This window comes from Macaca nemestrina, chromosome 2 (assembly GCF_043159975.1).
Source record: "Macaca nemestrina isolate mMacNem1 chromosome 2, mMacNem.hap1, whole genome shotgun sequence".
Lineage (NCBI taxonomy): Eukaryota > Metazoa > Chordata > Mammalia > Primates > Cercopithecidae > Macaca > Macaca nemestrina.
Genome location: NC_092126.1, coordinates 18,613,569 through 18,634,172, shown reverse-complemented (window position 1 = coordinate 18,634,172; position 20,604 = coordinate 18,613,569). Strand labels below are relative to the sequence as shown.

General features: G+C 35.4%; 1 protein-coding gene across 13 annotated transcripts in view; it reads left to right on the top strand.

Moving 5' to 3' along the window:
• LOC105470974 (RNA binding motif single stranded interacting protein 3) overlaps nucleotides 1–20,604 on the top strand; it is a 1,471,638-nt gene that overhangs the window by 925,939 nt on the left and 525,095 nt on the right. For all 13 annotated transcript variants that reach the window (XM_071090773.1, XM_071090775.1, XM_071090774.1 and 10 more), the window contains one exon: nucleotides 3,010–3,068. In XM_071090773.1, the coding sequence (XP_070946874.1) occupies nucleotides 3,010–3,068 (59 nt within the window). The remainder of the gene's footprint in view (nucleotides 1–3,009; nucleotides 3,069–20,604) is intronic.

Here is a 20,604-nt window from a genome sequence, read left to right as displayed (position 1 = left end):
ATAAATGCCAGAAAATAACTGGCTAGTTCTTTTAAAAAATTAAATATGAAAATTGTATTGACAAGCTAGGGTAAAAGTGTTTTAAAGAATTGATAGACAATATATAAATTTATAAAATTCAATTATGAAAACTCAAAAATATAATAAGCAAATAGTTAATGTAGAATGGCTACTCTTTTAAAGCGTACTCTTAGAATATAAAGAAAATAGAATATAAGACATCTTATTAGAGACCTGGCTGTATTTGAATATAAAGAAAATGTCATTAGAGACCTGGCTATATTTGTAGAATATATGAGCACTCAGGCTAGTTGGTGAATATGTAGGTATGGAGTCGCCAAAAAGCATCTTTACAATGTTGTATTAGAAAGTTCCTACACTGGCTAGAGAAGGCCCACATGGAAAGAACTGTAGTATAAAATGTATTTACTTGATTTATTTGTTTCCGCTGAGAAGTTCAAACCCCCGAGGAAGTAGACCGTGGACAGTATTTTATCTCCTCTAGCTGTGAGAAATGAAAGGATAGAGAAGTGAATTGGATTTGTCTGAAAGCTTCTGGAGCCAGGAGGCACATGGGACTGGTGCTCAGGTGTCTATTTCCAGGCATTATTCAGCAATTTGGTCACATAATTTTCTCTAATATTAGATTTTTTTTTTCAACTGGTGAGTGGCATAGTTGAAGAAAAAACTTTATGAAGACGTAAGGTCTTGATCTAAACCCTAAGAAGGGAAAGAGTAAGTAAATGAGGTTATATACATGAAGGAACACTTTTTACTTCAGAAATTTTTATTTTCCTCCAGAGTGTATAAAATTGTGTACTTTTAATCTGTAGTTTTCATTCTAATCTGCTAGTATACTTTGATAAAAGCATAATTTCATAGGTGTGTTACATTCGTGGGACTTGTGTTTATAGTGGTTAGGTCTTTAAAAAAAAAATCTAAATCTTATTTATCTACATCAGTTGTTGACTTTGCAGATCACAAAGAATACATAGCCAGTCATGCAGAAAGTACCTGTTCGTCATCCTGAGAGTTCAGACATGAACTGTAACCAGTGGCCCATTAAGTACCTTCTCTTGTTGTTTAAAGCATATCCTGGCTTTGCAAATTAATTGTTAATGCAGAATGTTGTAACGGAGCCATGGAATGAAATTCCTAGTACTCCAGTCATAGTAGAGATTGTGTCAAGTACTCTGAGTTGTGTTCCATTGTTTTGTGATTCTGTGCTATTGGGAAGTCTTGCCTAGAGAGTGTTTAGAAATAGGGAAGTTAAGAAATAGCACAGTTTGCTTTTTTGGACTGTGTGTGTGATTTTCCATTGATAGTAATATTGTAATAATTTCTGAGAAATAACATTCTTCTTCTTTGTTTATAAAAATGTTACTTGTCAAAATACTCACAAATGCTTTCCATAAGAAAATGTTTGACTTTTTTTTGCTGTAAAAATGATTACATATACTACATTTAATGAAGTAGAGGACATTCTTGTAAGATTGATACAGTAGGACAATATGCATGCCATTGACTATTGTTAATAGTCCAGTTGTGAGATGAAATCCACCATGAAACACAGTAATGTTTAATTTCATATTTAAGACAGAACTAAATTTCAATTTAGAAAGTTCTTATATAAAAATTTCAGGAACACCTTTATAAACTAATTAAGAAGGATTTTTGTCTTAAGGGTTTATGTGTCTGGTGTAAGATAGTTATACCTGTCTAATTTTGTTTCTTTTTCTGATTTTTACTTCTCACATATTGTATTAATGGTGCTTGGTGTGGGGAAAAAAAAAGATGCAGTGACATTTTCTTCTCTTTTCCCTTATTTTCTACTCTAAAATACATATAATTTTGCAAATATTTATTTACCTTAATAGCTCAAACTTAGCTAACATTACAGCTTTCTAATGGGCATGATTGTAGGTACCATGAATCATTGTCTAGTAAAGAGACTGTTCAAATATGATATTATTTTACTGGTTGTTTTCCCCACAGAGAAACTCTTGGGGTGAAATAGAGCTCCAAAAAGAGTGTTTTGGGGGAGATGGGAAAGGGAAGATTGGGAGTCTTTAAAGGGAATAATCTCTTGTGGTAATAGGCGTGAGGTAATAGTCATTTTGATTATATGAAACAAACAAAAAAGCTTTGAATGGGTGAGTATCTGTACAACTAGGTAGAGTGAGAACATAATGAAATCCCTAACATTTAAAACTAACAATGTAAAGTATAAATGTAATTATCTTTTAGCAAATAATTTTACATGTCAATTTTCTCAGTGGAAGATTTTGACAGTCTAAGTAGTAACATTTGAAGCTTTTGGGTCAGAATCTTTACCCCCTTCCACTTTTCATCATTCTCAGAGAATGCCAAAGGGTTGGAGACATTTTTATATAGCTGATAGCAGGGAGAGCATCATTGGAAGAAGAGCTAACATTGATAACACTTGCTCTGTGTCGGCCACTGTCCTCAGCACCTTAGGTAAACCCCATTTTACCTTCGTTTTACTCTTCTCCTGGAGTCTAATATTCCCAAAGATATAAATGTTGATTGAACTAGGAGATTTGACATATTTAGCTTCTCATTTTTACAGATGAAGGAACTGTGTCTTAGTGAAGTTGGGTTAAACTCTATAGTGTTACAACACAAGGTGAGAGTCAGAGCTGGATGCAAACCCTGTTCAGTCTACCACCAAGGTCCATGCTTTCTTCCATGGATCCACAGAGTGTGATTTACTGTGATCACAATCACATGTGATCTTCTTTTGGCTGCTTGTGACAACCTGACAAGTTTATTTTTGAAGCTCAACCCATTGCTTACATAGGGAAGAACATTCCTAAGTTATAAAGAAGAGCTGGTGCAAGGAAATCATCCAGGTGTGAAATAGGAATTCAGAGCTTGTTTTCTTGGTTTATCCATGCTCAGTTGTGTGTGCCCTGATGTTCATTAGGGTGTTTTAAGTGTCTTCACTGGGTTACAATAACATGGATTTTTTCTCTCTCTCTCTTTCAGGTATGGAAAAATTGTATCTACAAAGGCAATTCTTGACAAAAACACAAATCAGTGCAAAGGTATGTGTAAGGGCATCTGTACCCTGAAATTTTGCCTATGCTATCTGATTAATGGCTCTTCCATTGTAGAGGCCCAGGTACCAGCTCCGCAGTGATCACAGTGCCAATGTTTTGATAAGTTGTATTTCTAGTAACATTGCTCATTAATTTTTTTCATTAGCAAACAAAATGAAAATCACAAATCAGAACAAGTATCAAATTGCTTCAGCATAAAACTAAATTACCTCCTAACAACTTTGGGGTGTCTGATGTGAATGGTATCATCAGTGATGCAAATTGATTTCCTATATAAAAATGAGGAACTCTGGGGAAAACTTCCCCATGCAAAACACATTTCAATTTATCTGTTCTTTAAAGCTTTAGCAACATTGGTTGGCTAGGAATAAATTTACTGATGGGCCTATTGTATTAAGCTTCAGTTACAAGCATCTCACGGGATTTCAGAGTTGGTATCTTATTAAGACAGACTTTGGTTTTCCTGGAAATACTTCTGAAGTCATCTGACTATATCTGTGGTTCATGTTTCTTCATGTCTGGGAATCCTGTGTTCTTTTAAAAGTTGCATTAAATTAAATGTGGAACCTGTATGGTCTCTCTTGTGTGACTCAGAAAATTAGAATGCTTCTCATAACATGTTGTTTGTTGTTCCTTTAATCTAGTCTTTGAAGTAACACTGAAATCAAGAAGTATAGTAGAGCCACGTTCATTCTAAACACTGCCCCTATTTCATATACGAATATAATGTGCACAAGTTTTAGGAAAGAACACTAAGAAACTCCTGTATATGTATCTCCTTACCTACTGAATAATGGTAGTCAGATTCAATTCAGCAGTTAAAAAAATAAAAACATTCCATGTCTTCTATAAACTTAGAAATGAACTACATTGCACTCCAACCTGGGCTTCAGGGCAAGACTCCCTCTCAAAAAAAAAAAAAATAGTATCAATAAGGACAGAAAAAACAAGGACCAATAAGGACAGGTTAAAATTTTGTAGGTTTTTAAATGATATCCTGGATATTTTACATTTAATTCCATATGCAACATGGATCTCTTAGTAGTTTTTGAGAAGACAAAATATGATTCTGTAGGTGTTTAGTAAAGTTATTTCAGCAAAAGTGTGTGAAATTGAATTATAAAAGGAGAGAGTGGAAGCAACAACAAAAAAATGTAGGCTTCAAAGCCATAGTACAAGAGAGAAATTAGAAAAAAAAAATCAGCTTAACTATTACTATTAGGATAATAGAAAGGGGTTCACCATGAAAGATTTTAAAGGTAGAGTTGGCTATTGACTCCATGTTGAGTCTTCTGATTGGGAAAGATGCCCGTGCCACTTGCTGAAGTAAGAAGTCCAGAAGTAGTAGTAGTAGGTTCTGGGGAGAAGGTATTGGACATGCTGAGTTAGAGTCTCTGGCATGGCAACCATGTGGGAGATGTCAAAGAGGGAACTGTCAGAAAGTCCAGGGCTACAGATGCTGACTGAAGTCAAGGGAGTAGATAAGATTACCAAGGAATAATGTGTAGAAGGGGAAATCGAGTGGAGTGAATTAGGGTGGGCAGCTGAGAACTTGGAGAACATGTAAGAAGAAAGCTGGGCCATGACGAAGGGATGTTCTGTCAGTCTTTGCCTGTGGGAAGCATGTGACATGTTTGAAGCATTAGAATGCTAATTATATTGCATCTAGACCTGCCCAGCCCATATACAAAGTCTTAGGTTAGGCACTTCATAATATTGGTCAAGCACCAATCAGGAGCAAAAATGCTGCACAGATAAGCAACACCTGGAAACCTCAATAGATAGATTCATAACTGGAATGGTCAATATGAAGGGATACTTCCCTATGCGGAGTTTTGCTCAAGCATGCAGATGTCTATGGTTACAGTACAACACTGAAGACCATGAAAATGTAAATTGCCAACATGCAAAAACTGTACCCTTCTATAATTGTGAAGGTTTGAAGAAAAAGGGATGTAACTGAAAATGGGTGGTCAGGGTCTCCATAAGCAAGTTATATAGTGGGAGTGTGGGTGTTTATCAGGACGAATTATACTATAGGTATCCTTACCTCAGCTCCTAAAATCCCTATCCACACTTTTTTTTGCAACAGATTATTTAATTTTCTCGTTCTGTGGAGAGATTCCTAAAATCAGTGGAAACAGGGCCTGTGTACTGTAGAAAACTTATCTCCAAAGTGGGATGTGTGAAGGGTGGTACAAGACTGTTTATTGGAGATACTAAAAGAAAATATTAGAATTTACATCTCTCTGTTTTTATATCAACATTTTGTGAACAATATATATTAATATAATCTTACAAATACATAGATTTCAAATAAATATGAAAATATTGAGTTTGCTGCTTCAAAATACTTTTATCTCTAGTGATATGAATAATGACCTCACCAATAAATATGGAAGAAGAAAAGGAGTAAGAGAAGGAGGTAAAAAAGGAAGGAAGAGAGGGAGGGAGGAAAGAAGGGGCTGTGGAATAGCCTAGGAAAATCACTTATAGAAAGGCATCTGTAAGAAATTGGACAGTGGTTAGGCCGGGCATGGTGGCTCTTGCCTGTAATCCCAGGACTTTGGAAGGCTGAGGTGGGTGGATCACGAGGTCAAGAGATTGAGACCATCCTGGCTAACACGGTGAAACCCTGTCTCTACTGAAAATATAAAAAATTAGCCGGACGTGGTGGCGGGTGCCTGTAGTCCCAGCTGCTTGGGAGACTGAGGCAGGAGAATGGTGTGAACCTGTGAGGCAGAGCTTGCAGTGAACTGAGATCGTGCCACTGCACTCCAGCCTGGGTGACAGAGTAAGGCTGAGTCTCAAAAAAAAAAAAAAAAAAAAAAGAAAGAAAAGAAATTGGACAGCGGTTAGATCGTTTGCACTGAGCGTAATATGAAGCAGGCAAAGTGATCATGTGTCCATTATATTCTTATAAAAGCTTCCCGTTGCCTTGCTTATCCTCAGCATGTGGAGTCTGTGCTCAGCAGTGGTGAGTGAATCACAACATCAAGCACATCATGGGGGAGGTGCCCTGTAAGTCAGCAAATTCTGATAAAAAATTTACTACTATCACTTTCATGTTTTTAGAAAAATTCTATTTTAATGATATGCTGATGTATATTAGAGTATTTCCTTTCAAAAAATAGACCTTGACATAGTTATGAGAAGATATGATTAGAAAGACAGCAGTTATAGAAAATTGTGTATAATTGTTCAATAAGTTGCAGAAGTTAGGAGAAAGCTGTGAGGTCATGGAAAGGTTCAAGGAACTGGTAAGAACGAGTATTGCAACAATCATCTAAATGTTTATTGGAATTGCCAAGAAATGAAGCAGGAGTAGTATTAGAAAAAGCGACTAATCCAAAAGGTATCTGTGGAGAAATAATGGGATGGGAAATGATACTAGGGATCTGTAGACCATGATGAAAATGAAGACTAGTTGGTTATAAAATTTGATGATGTGAGATTCTAAATTGGAGAGTTTAGGTAGGGGAGAAACCATACTGAGAAAGGAGGCAAGAGGCCTGCCACTTACAAATCCAGTGGGAGGAGGGATGTGGGAGAGAAAAAAGAAACAAAACTCAAAGTTGAGAGGGCTACAAGGGAAGTAGTGTCCTCAGGGTGAGTTAGGTAATGATGGGAAACATGCAAATTAAAGCAATATGCAGTGATAGTTTATAACCACTGAAGTAGCAAACATTCTAACATGTAGGCCGTTCAATGCTGTTCACTCTGAAACTGGTTCATCCATTCTTCATTGGTACCATGCTAAATTGGTATAGCCTTTTGAAAGTCAGTATGGAAACAGCAAAAAAGGGCATACAGTTGAAACTAGTTAGTCTGTTGAGAATATTTATTCAAATATGTTATCTAAACATATGTTTTAAATTATGTATCTCTGTACAACTCTGAACACTCTCATTTTCCTTACTAGGAAAAAATATAGGAAGCATCCAAATTCTAGCTTATGGAGCATATACAACTGTTATGTAGCTGTTAAAATGGTAGTCATAAAGACTAGACTATGCCAAGCCTAGAAACATGTTTATTATATGAAGTTAAATCAATATAAAAGTATATAAAATAACGTGTACACTGAATATGGAGCTCTGTAAATATTTGAGAGTCAGGATCAGTGTGGTGATGTCTGTGGTAGATCCAGGCTGCCTGGGTTGAACACTGCCTCTTCACTTAGTAGCTGTGTGACCTGTGGTAAATTAATCAATCGCACTGTGCCTTCTGCAAGGTAAAAACATCAGCAAGGTGATAACAGAGCCTCACTCACAGGGTGTTGTGATGATTAACAACGTTAATACATGGAAAATGTTTGACGATATCTCCTGTTACTTTTGTATAAAATACTGGCAATATCAAGCAAGACAAAAATGTTTGTTTTAACATAGTGGGATTATGGGTGATATATTATTATTATTATCTTAACATTTCTCCAAATCTGTTCTGTTGTCTTTTCGGGCAAGAAAAAAAAAATACAGCTCTTGGAAAAATTAAGCTGGTTTTAATTATGCTTATATTTTGGTTGTTCTTTCTATGGAACCTGAGTAACTCATGACTATATGTTTCTTCGTTTTTGTAAAATAATTCCAGATGAAAATAGTGAAGAATTGGGAGAGAATAGCATGCTTTGCTTTTTAAAATAATAGGCAGAGGTTGAGTACTTCTTGACCATTGTTTTGTTTAGGATGTGTGAGGCGGCTTTTTCAAACAACATCATTAAGAGCATCAAGACTGTCATCATTAGAGAACACAAATTGGATTTGGTCTTCTCTGGGACACTTGGTTTTGAATACTTTGCAACTTTATCTCCAGGCAAAGGCTATACAATTAAATCTGAACATTAGGAACTCAAGGATTTGTTTATTTTTATTTTTAAAGACATGATAGGAATCCAATTCTTCATTAGCTGTTGCACGTACAGCATATTTTGTGTAAGTTAGTCTTTACCAAGGTATGAGAAAGTCCATGAACTTGTCTCCTTAGAGATAAAAAGAAAAGGTATGAAAAGTAACCTGATGCATTAAACCAGCAGAATTTAATCCTATTTTAGTATTTGAAAGAAAAGCTTGTATGCTCTCCTGAATCCCAAGCACACCCTCTAAGTTAAGGACAGTAGTCAGGCCTAGGTAAGCTGACTTACTTCTTTATTCCGAAAGAGGTTATCAGGAGCTCTTTCAACATAACCTCTCGTTTTCAAGATTATTCTTTCTTGGGTGGTGGCTGCATCAGCTTTCATTCTGTATAATATGACAACCTACAACAAAACAGTCATCATCGAGCCAAAATGACCAGAAATTGCTGAACAAAGCGAGCAACCGCTCCAGATGGGGAGTAATGAAAAACAGACCACAGTTCATTCAGATATTCAAACACAAGGACGAAATAAGAGCTATTGTACAAGTCACAGAGATTTGCACTGCATTTTTTTGCTTGTTTGGTTTTTGTTTTCCCCATGTGTTTTCCTTCCGGATCAGTGTATTTGCTAATTTAAAAAGTCAGGGAAAATTAAATGAAAACGATTGAAAACAAGGTGTAAATCTTAAATGAATTCACTTGTCTGTGCCTTCCTGCTTTTGAAGGTTGGTTTCCCTTTTCTCCCTGCAACCACCAGCCTCACCACCATCATATTTCTGACAGGCTGTATGTTTAGAGTAGAGGAAATGAGTAATGGATATTCCATAGAAAGTTTCCATGCCTATTAACCATAGGATATAAGAATAGATAGAGTGTGCCAAACATACCAGCTCGCTTCTGAGGGTTTGAAATGCTCTCTTTTGCCTTTGTTGTCACAGGCCGGTTACATTATATTTATGGAGCTTATGTTACTTTTGACATTACATTGAGCCCTTAAAACCAAAATTGGAGACGAGTATACAAAAGTTCTGAAATCATCCATGAAGGATATCATTCATTCTTTATTAAATAAAATCATAAATTGTTATTTCTTCTATAAGAGAAATAATTCTGCCTATGACACTTATTTTATAGAGAGGATGTAGAGCCCATCTAGGTTGTCTCAGAGAGTGGCATGACTTTGTTACTATACTGAATCCATTTAGGAGTTCTAGACTCACAATCATGTTACACATTTTTAAAGTATTTCTAGGTGGATAAATATTAGGCCATACACTTGGATGACTTTGGAATTCATCTCTTTTATTTTACTTTTTCTCTTTTTTGCACTGATGGAATATTTATACATGTGAGGGAAGTACATCTTTCTTTTCTTTCTTTCTTTCTTTCTTTCTTTCTTTCTTTCTTTCTTTCTTTCTTTCTTTCTTTCTTTCTTTCTTTCTTTCTTTCTTTCTTTCTTTCTTTCTTTCTTTCTTTCTTTCTTTCTTTCTTTCCTTTCCTTTCCTTTCCTTTCCTTTCCTTTCCTTTCCTTTCCTTTCCTTTCCTTTCCTTTCCTTTCCTTTCCTTTCCTTTCCTTTCCTTTCCTTTCCTTTCCTTTCCTTTCCTTTCCTTTCCTTTCCTTTCCTTTCCTTCTTTCTTTCTTTCTTTCTTTCTTTCTTTCTTTCTTTCTTTCTTTCTTTCTTTCTTTCTTTCTTTCTTTCTTTCTTTCTTTTCTTTCTTTCTTTCCCCCTCCCCTCCCCTCCCCTTGAGACATAGTCTCCCTCTCTCGCCCGGGCTGGAGTGCAGTGGCGCAATCTTGGCTCACTGTAACCTCCACCTCCATCAGTGGTTCTCCTGCCTCAGCCTCCCAAGTACCTAGGATTACAGGTGTGCACCACCATGCTCCATTACTATTTTTTGTATTTTTAGTAGAGATGGGGTTTCACCATGTGGGCCAGGCCGGTTGAACTCCTGACCTCAGGTGATCCACCCGCCTCGGCCTCCCAAAGTGCTGGGATTACAGGTGTGAACCACTGCGCCTGGTTAGAAGTACAGATTTCTGTGTTGAACCCCCTGAACCTGGAAGGAGGGCGGGATATTATATATTGTTATATGTTTAGGTAGAGTCATTACAGGACATGAGGTATCCTTTACCTATGGATCAGTTTTAACAAGTGACGCTGACATGCATTCGTGGTGAAATGTTTAAGTGGAACTATTTAACTCTGGCAGATGACAGACCTTTCCTGGACTGGTCCACATGGAAATCAAGCAAGTAAAGGAAGAAACCAACACCATGGAAAGTCTCTTTTCCAGTACCTTTATTTTCTGAAAGCAGTGGAAACTAAAATAAATGTTCTGTGAAATTTATGAGTGTGAGGAATTACATTCTGAGAAGAATAAGTACCTCCACCAGGTGGGCTCACAGTCTATTGAGCAAGAAGCTCATGAGAAGCAAAATGGCTTGAAAAACGCATTTATTCAATTTTCATGTAATGGGATTAGGTTATCCCCTGCCCACACCAAAAAAAAAAAAAAGATAAAAGTTTTATTTTAAATTATATTTCTCTTTGGAATATGAAACATGTAATACTTCCCTAGCCTTTTTTTGTGTGTGTGAATTTTACTCTATTCTAGTATTAAGTTTACCACAAGTCATAGGTCATCAATATATAAACTTGAAAGTTCGCATTATTTGATTTTGGTATTGGCTTTTGTTTTCATTTCAGAAAAGGTTAGCATATACAGGAACTTTGGAACCTTCATTAATGAATCAAGTTTACTCAGAATTGTCCTGTAGTACCTTTTACGTAGAAATTTTAGCCTGTGCCCCTTTTAAGAAAATACCAATTTTTATTGTCTTATAGCCAAGAATATCCACTTTGCTGGTAAATGGTCTTTATTTGTTGTCTACAACCCAACCAGACAACTACAATTAAAGGCAATACTTCTGCCAAAAATTACTTTTCCAAACTTATTATTTCCAATATCAGGATATTAAATATTTACAGGATTATGTTATTATTTTGTGTTAACTTTGAGAAGTCCTTGATATAAATATAAAACAAAATAGGTATTTATGTTTCGGAAGTCATACAGCTACATGTTTTTCAGCAGTGTTTTATAGCTATGTATTTCCTCAGCATTTGTTTGTAATCACTTAATATACATACTAGACAGAAGTAAAATTATCCACTAACATGAAATATAATACCAGCATTGCTGTTTAAAGCATCAACTTGTATTCAACAGCCTTTAGTACTGTAACCTACCTCCCTAATGCTTTTGTACATGCAGAACATGCAGAAATGATTTCATTGGGAAAACAATTTTTTTTTTCTTTTTGAGATGGAGTCTCACTGTGTCGCCCAGGCTGGAGTCTTGGCTCACTGCAACCTCCGCGTCCCGGGTTCAAGTGATGCTTCTGCCTTAGCCTTCCGGGGCACATTCCACCACGCCTGGCTAATTTTTTGTCTTTTTAGTGGAGGTGGGGTTTCATCGTATTAGCCAGGATGTTGTTGATCTCCTGACATCATGATCCACCTGCCTCAGCCTCCCAAAATGCTGGGATTACAGGCGTGAGCCACTGCGCCCAGCCTGGGAAAACATTTTTTAAATAATTGTTGAGGAATATAAAATAGCTTAAAAATAAAATGATAGAGTTACATTACTTTCACCCATAAACTGAATATTACTTTTACTAATCCATGTTATCTGACTAAACAGAAACTGCCGTCCAGGTATTCTCTTTGCTTCCTTGCTCCTGTCTTTCACTTCCGTATTTTTAGAATTTGACTCATGTCGATAGGCATAAAATGCTCTCTCTTCCTACCTCTAATAGTCTATGTCAATTATTGCTTCCAAAAGTCACCTTCTCAAAAAGTCCTCCAAGACTCTACTCATCCTATCTAAACACCTTTACAAAACCACCTTCTTTGGGCACCAATTGGGTGCTTAGATTTAAGGATACCCCATCTCTCATGCTTTCATGATTAGTTTGTGTTCTTCCTCTAGATTATAAACTCCCTGGGACCCAGGTAGTGAGGATTATTGCTGAAGTATTGAGGATGCAGGACAGTTCTGAGTAGTCACGTAGATTCCGGTGCTTTACCTCTGTCTCTGAGACCCTTTGATGCTGCATCAATGGAAAGCACAAGCTTGGCCAGGTATGTGTTCCATAGGCCTGTACAAACACAAAGAGTACCAAAGACATACAGATGCACGTGGCTTCCCAGAGTTATTCTCTAAAAGTACTCATTCTTAATTCAGAATGCTTACTTTGTTAATGTGGAGTTATTCTTCTTACTGGTTTAAAGCTATTTTTGTTCATTAATGATTTTATTAATATATGGCAAATTATATATACTAATATATATTTAAAATGATATATAAAATATAATAATGTGTAATGCACAAATATGATATATGTGTGTATTCAGTTTATTAAAATTTATGTAAACTTGTAATGCTATATAAATAAATAACCTTTCAAATATAAAAAGGTCACAGTTCTTCAAAAATTTTCCAGTTGAAGTCTATACCAAGAAATTCTCTAAGTTATGATCTTAGTTTTCTTGGACAAGTCACATAACATCTCTAAACATCTGTTTTTCAACTGTCAAGTAAGGTTATCTACACCTACAATACAAAGGTATTTTCCGAACTACAAGGAACCATGTTTGTTATATGCCAGGCACATACATCAGGCAAATGTTTCTATGGCCTTGGACCTGGATTTCTCCTAGGAACCAACTTGTTTAGCACTTGTATGTATTTTACATAATTTAATGCCATTCTGAGTACATTTTAAGTGTAAGAAATGTGTGTTTTATGAATTGACTTGTGTTTGTTGAGATTAGCTTTGTTAATAGCAAAAAGTATAAGTACTTAAAGGGTGTCTCTTTCATACCTTTTGGTGTTGGCTATATGATAGCTCTCAAGATTTTTTAGGGCCTATAAACCTGATGTGTTTGAGATAAAGCACATTCCGTCACAGTGACAGGTGATGGAATTCATTCTAGTTGAGTTGTATAGGTTCTGGTAAAAAATTTTTCTTTGTTCACTCCTTTGTTACACTATTCACTCTAATATTGTTTTACAAGTTTAAAAGAAAAAGGAAAAAATGCCTGAAAATTCTTGACTCCTTGGTCTTTAAACTATGCTTTAAACTATGGTGAAAGCATCTAACGTTTAAGCATGGTGAATCATCATTTGCTTTGATGCTAGCCATTGCTCTTATTAACTTATTGGTTAATCATATTGATACTAAATAGCTATTCTTTTTTCTTCCCTTTAGTAAAGAAAAGAGGACTCTGGGGTATGAAAGAGAAAAACTCATGTACATAGCTGAAAAACAAAACAAAACACAAAAACTACAAAAACCTAAATTGAGTTTGAAAGGTGAATGTACCACTTGTTATGCTTCTTCAGAGGACTATAAGTGAGCTCAAATGCCTATTTATCTATAACATATTGGCAATATAAGTACTCTAATATGATCATTTTAGAAACAGGTATAATTTTCTCCTTGAGTTTGGAATAAGAGAAAATTACAGTTTTCATTTAATTTCTACTTCTCTTAAGAAGAAGGCAGTTCATTTTCACTGCTAAGCATACAGATAGACCTATTGGTCATTCAGCGGACATCAGTCCTGAATTAGAAGAAATCCATACTCATGAAGCATATTTGGAACACTTTTTCTATACCACTTTTAAAAACACACTTTTTTTCGATAAACAATAGGAAGCTTAAGCTGCAGATATCACAGCCGTTCATATTCTCAGTTCTGGTCCACAATACAAAGAGCAGCAGCTGAAACAAATGATTTTAGGGAAGCAGCTGTCAAAGAACACACTGGGCCTTGTGCTTAAAGGTGATGAGAAAAATAACCATATTTGAGATATACTGCATGAAATCATGTGGCGAAATTCCATGGGAAATATAAAGCACCTTGGAATTTATGTCTTTGGGACACTTGCTACAATAGATAAACCAAAAACTGTAGCTTTTAATGAATGAGAAGGATTTTTTTTTTCTCTAAAAAAGAAAAATTACAAAAGGTAGAATTTGTAGGCTCATTTAAAAAAAATAGTATTAACACACTGTGGCTTAAAATTTTATCAATTTTCCCATACATTCTTTTGAATGACAAGGGGTTCAAGGTCAGAAAATTCCTAATTTCACATGTAAGATATAAGGAAATTATTGATAATACTATATCTTTTTATGGGGAAGCAGATGATACAATTGAGAATGATATGACAGTCTATCTCAATTTCTAGCCATTGTTTTGAACCAAATAAGAATAATGCCAAGTGAAATATAAATATATATATAACTTTAGTATATAAAAATATATTTACATATTTATTATACATATATAGTCATGCATTATATAATGGTGTTTTGGTCATTGACAAAACTCATATATGACAGTTGCCTCATAGGATTATACCATATTTTTACTGTACCTTCTCTATGTTTAGATATACAAATACTTATCCTTGTGTTCCCATTGCCTACAGTATTCAGTATTGCAACATGCAGTTCAGGTTTGTAGCCTAGGAGTAATATGCTATACCATACAGCCTAGGTGCATAGTAGTTTATACCATCTACATTTGTGTAAATTAACTCTGTGATGTTTGCACAATGATGAAGTCACCTAAGGATACATTTCTCAGAATGTATTCCAATTGTTAAGTGATGCATGACTGTATATAATTACATGTGTATGTCAGTAAATCTGTGTGTGTGTGTGTGTGTGTGTGTGTATCACAGGGACAAAAACATTTATGAGGTATTTTTATTCAAAGACAGTTTAAAAATTGTTATATAAAGATTTACCTAATAGTTTATATTTTAGTTTAATAAAATATAAAAAGGAATCTTGAAATGAAATCCCCATAGTTCTTTGTAATTAAGCATCTGCTATGTTACATAAACCAAAAAGTCCTGGGGAAGTTGTTCTGCCTTAGGTTGTGGTCAGGTTCTTTGCGGTTGTCTGCTGTTGTGAGAAATAATCTAAGATAAGTAATAACAAGTTAACACTGCATATACAATTATCTAATGAAAGCTTGCTCAAGCACTGATATCAATGTGTATATGTTTAAAATCTCCATGAAAGTTTAACGTGTCTACTTTGTATTTGTCATGTATTATATCTTATTAATATGGACTATTAACACAGCTAAGTATATTCCATGATGGTATCCAGTTCAGTCTATATTTCCACTCCGTGTGTCCTTCAAAAGTTACTAGTTTAAAGCCAACCGTTTGTCTCTGTTTACTGTTGCAGACATTTTTAAAAATTCATATAAAATATATCTTTCCAGATAAGATGGTTCCGGTTTACAAGTGATCTTCTGTAGACAATAGAAAGGCAGTGCGACACATAAATTCTTGAAAACATTTGACACTGTTGCAAGCCAGAGGTTAGCTTATCTGTTTTAGGAGGAAGACTTACGGTGCGTCTGTTAACCGCAGGCATTTGTTGCATCAAGGGTCAGCCCTATCTGCATTAACATTTACCACCATTTCTACCTTTTTTTCCCGTCTGAGTTTACATAAATATGGAAGGTAAACTCTTCAACCTATCTCCCATCAGCCTATCAACCAACCAACCAATCAGTGGACCAAATAAAACAGACTGAAGAACCAATACCCAACCTCAAAACATAAACAGAGAAATACTTAGAAAGAGGGGAAAGTCAATCTTAAGGGGAGGGATCATGCATGGTGTCTTTGGCTTGCTTGCCCAGGAGAGAAGCCCTACTTAACAGTGAGTAGGAAATGAGTAAACAAAGAGCTATGGAGTCCTCAGAAAAATGGTTAGCAGTAGTTATGGTGTCAGAGACATATTTATACTAATGTACTCTGCAGCTCAGCCCCATGAGCATACTGAGTCTAGAAGTCTCTTAGAACATTCCTGTAATTCATCAGAAGGGCAACTTTGTCTAGTGAAGGAATTTCGTTTGGCTACAATACTGTTAAAAGTATTTAAATTAGAATGCCTTTTAGTGAAACCTAAACTATACTTTATTTTCTTAAAACCAGCCCACTTAATTCATTTGTATACCAGCTTGGCCATTGAAGACATGTGCATCTTCAACTTTGAATAGCCTATACCATTTTTGAATGGATATCAAGTAACTAACAAAATTATTATTATTCCCATTTTACTCATGAGGAAACAAACCAGGAGATGCTGCGAAATGTGTCAAACATCAAATAGTCATCCAAACCTAAGTCTGTCTAACTCCCAAAGCATAGGTGTCTCCACTGTTTCACTCTTTCTCTCATAAAATAATCCTAATATGTAAGACTAGAAGTAAATGATCCTGGATGTTTTTAATGACAATCAGACACAAGCACAATGTTTTGAGTTCATATAAAGGCAGAGAATTTGATAGAAACATGTAGTAGTTCTTATTCTCCCACTTCCATCCCACTATAAACAGATTAGGGGTTCTAGTTCTGTTTGTCACTTAATACAGATGTAAAAAACATGGAGATTGCACTGTGAAAGCACATGTTCCTTTTGAAAATATTTTGATCATTTTGTTCCATTTAAAGTCATTTTCCTTTTTTATATTTTGAGAATGGTTTTCTGCTAACTTCAATTTTGCACTTATGTTGGCAAATGTCTAGCTTTCTATCTAGGTTAACTTTAAAGTGAGCAGCAGTTAAATAAATTTTAAGTGGGAAAATAGCCTCAGAATGATTGTGGTAGGAAGCAAGGTGCAGCTGATACTTTCTCTTACTCTCAGGACTCAGAATGAACCATGTGCTTCTTGAAAGGGCATATGTGGTCGTTTCAGAGCAAATGCTCTCTTTCATCTTATTTAAGTTCTGTTTGGCTTGCCTCCCATATTTGCTCAGTGGGGATAAGGTTAAGACCTCTGAAGAGGCCACTCTATCCCAGTTACTTACCCAGTCTCTTTTCTCTTCTTCAAATAGCTTGCATATAGTTGCGGAGAATGTTTGGGGGTCGTTATCTTCTTGATGGATGAACCCAGAGATAAACAATCATTTTCTGTTTGAATTCTAAAGGTATGATAAAGTTTAATCCAAAGACTTTCATGTTTTGAATTCATCCAGGCACCAATTCTTGTAGCAAAACATCCAAATGCCTGCTAGGGCCAATTATTTCTTTTGAAATCTGTTTTTTCTCAAAAAGTTCTTCCCTCACCCACATAGTTTCCTATTGTCTCAAGTTGCCCTCCAGTCTCTATTCTTACTGAAATTTACCTCGTCTTTCATTCCCTTCTGTCCTTTACGGAAATGTTAAACATCTGTGCTCAGTTTTTTTCAACAGCTATATTCAAGCACATGCTTTATTTCCTCATACTCACTCTAGATTCCCTTGTCCATGTTTGAGTCTGAATTTTTACAGTGTTTAAATTCTAGCTACATTTCTTTCTTGCCTAGTTCCTGAGTTATCTTTGTCAGGCCTGACATTCTACTTCCAGGCACCAATCCTAATATAACTAGATCCTGCTTTGGGAGCTATAAGGAGGATTGTTTTATTTCTCCGACACCATTGTCTGTGTTAATTTTGCTAATAGGATTTTTACAGGAAGCAGCATAACAGCAAGGCAGTCATTTCGTATTTGTAACCAAAATCAAGTAATTCTCAGGTAGACCACAGATGTATTTTTTCCTGCTTCTTTGAAGCTGAAGATCGTTTGCAATAGGTAGCTATGAAGTACCTCTGCAATGGAAAAAATAACATCCTATGTGGCATGACATCCCTGTTCCTCCATGGAAACCACAGTTAGTTTTGACATTGCCAGAATTTTTGAATTTTTGGGAGAGGCTATGGGGAAAAAAATGTAAAGGCTTTCTCTTCTGGATTTAACTTAAGAGTTAAAGCATTACCTGAAGCTCTGTGCGGCCTTGTTTGGGCTTTGTTCTCTAAACAGTTTGTAGATGATTGTGTTCAGAATTCCCAGCCCTCATTAGCTAACTGCACACATGTGGAAACACAGAGAGGCTATGACCTTCAGATCCACTCCAGAAATACAAACTTGGTCTCTAAGTTTAGAGAGGAAATGCTTCCCTCCCACTAGCCAGGATCTGGGACTGATGTTTTGCCCAGGTCACACATATGTCTGAGCCGTTCCAGTTAGTAGGGGAAAAAAATGACCTCTTGGGTAATTTGTGCGTCATGAAGACTTGGCTCTGTCTTAGTGCAGGGAGCAGCAGCTCATTTAAAGTGCACAGGACCTTATGAGTTTCAGGGGGCCACAAAACATGAACCCAAATAAAGTGGAAATTTGTGATGATTGGTCTGTGAGAAGGCAACCATAAGAATAATTGAAGAGATAGTGAGCAGGTCTCTTGCCTTTTTTTCTGTCCGATTTATTTATTTATAAATTTTTAATTGGCAAATTAAAAATTAAAAAAGGATCTGAAGGTAGATTCCATATCTCGGCCATTGTGAATAATTACTATTATGAACAAGCAAGTGCAGAGATCTCTTTGGCATACTGATTCTATTCCCTTCAGATACGTACCCAGTAGTGGGATTGCTGGATGATATGGTAGTTCTGTTTTTAATTTTTTGAGAAACCTCTATACTGTTTTCGATAATGGCCATACTAATTTACATTCCCACGAAGAGTGTGCAGGGATTCCCTTTTTTCCACATCCTCATCAACATTTATCTTTCATCTTTTTCCTAATAGCCATTCTAACAGGTGTGAGATGATAGCTCATTGTGGATTTAATTTGTGTTTCTCTGATGACTAGTCATGGTGAGCATATTTTCATATACCTGTTTGCTCTTTGTGTGTCTTCTTTTGAGAAATATCTATTCAGGTCCTTTGCCTATTTTTAAAATTAGGATATTGAGTTGATACATGTTAACTCCTTATTAGATCTATGGTTTGCAAATATTTCCTCCCATGTCAGACATATGTTATGTCTTCACCGTGTTGATTGTTTCCTTGGCTGTGTTTTTTAGTTTGATGTAGTCCCATTTATCTATTTTCACTTTTTTTTCCTGTGCTTTTAGGGTCATGTCCAATAAATAAGTGATCAGACCAATGTCATGGAGCTTTTCGGCTATGTTTTCTTCTAGTAGTTTTATAGTTTCAGGTCTTATATTTACATTTTTAATCAATTTTGAGTTGATTTTTGTATGTAGTGTGAATTAAAGGTCTTATTTCATTCTTCTGCTTATGGACATCTAGCTATCCCAACAATATTTATTGAATAGACTGTCTTTTTGCTATTGTGTGTTCTCAGCACCTTTGTCAAAACTCAATTGACTGTAATCACATGGATTTGTTTCTGGGATCTCTGTTCTGTTCCACTGATCTATGTATCTGTTTTTATGCCAGTACCATACTATCTTTATTATTATAGCTTTGTGGTATATTTTGAAGTCATGTAGTGTGATGCCTTCAATTTTGCTTCTGTTTGTTTGTTTGTTTGTTTTTTAGTCAAGATAGCTTTGGCTGTTTGAGGAATACTGTGGTTCCATATGAATTTTAGGATTTTTTTTTTTATTCTGTGAAAAATGTTATTGGAATTCTTATATCAGTCACATTTAATCTGTAGATTGCTTTGGTCAGCATAGGCATCTTAATAGTATTCTTCTAATCAATGAACATGAGACATGTTTCCATTTATTTGTGTATTCTTCAATTTCTTTTATCAATTTTGGATCTTTTTAGTGTACAGGCCTTTCATCTCGGTTAAATTTAATTTTAAGTATTTGATATGTTTGTAGTGATGGTAAATAGGATTTTAAAAATTGTATTTTTGGCTATTCATTGTTAAGTGTACAGAAACATTACTATATTGTATGTTGATTTTTTTAATCCAGAAATTTTGCTGAATTTGTTTATTAGTTCCAATAGTTTTCTTGGTGGAATTTTTTAGGCTACACCATAGATAAAATCATATTACTTACAAACAAGGATAATTTAACTTCTTCCTTTCCAATTTGAATGCCCTTTATTTCTTTTTCTTGCTTAACTGTTCTCGCTAGGACTTCCAGTAATATGTTCAATAGAAGTGGTAAGAATGGGTATCCTTGTCTTGTTCCTAATCTTAGGGGGAAAAAAAATCAACTTTCCCTCACTGAATGAGATATTAGTTATGGTTCATCATATTTGTCCTTTTAGGTTCTGAGATACATTCTTTCTAATTTGTTAAGATTTTTTATCATGAAAGGGGATTGGATTTTGTAAAATACTTTTTCTGCAACTATTGAGATTATCATATGGTTTTTGTCCTTCATTCTGTGAAGGTAATTTATCATATTTATAGATTTGTGTATGTTGAACCTCTTTTACATCACTGGAGTAAATCGCACTTGATCATGGTGAATGTTCCTTTTAATGTGCTGTTAAATTTGACTTGCTAGTATTTTGTTGGGGTTATTTACATCTATGTTCATCAAGGATATTGGCCTGTAATTTTCTTTTCTTGCAGTGTTCTTGTCAGGCTTTGATGACGGAAAATGCTGGCCCTATAAAATGTATTTGAAAGTATTCCCTCTGCTGCAGTTTTTTGGAAGTGTTGTTTGAAAAGTATTAGTATTGGTTCTTCTTTAAATGTTTGGTAACAGTGAAATCATCAGGCCCCAGACTTTTCTTTCATGGGAAAAATGTTATTACTGTTTCAATCTCCTTGTTATTGGTCTGTTCAAATTTTCCATTTCTTCATGGTTTAG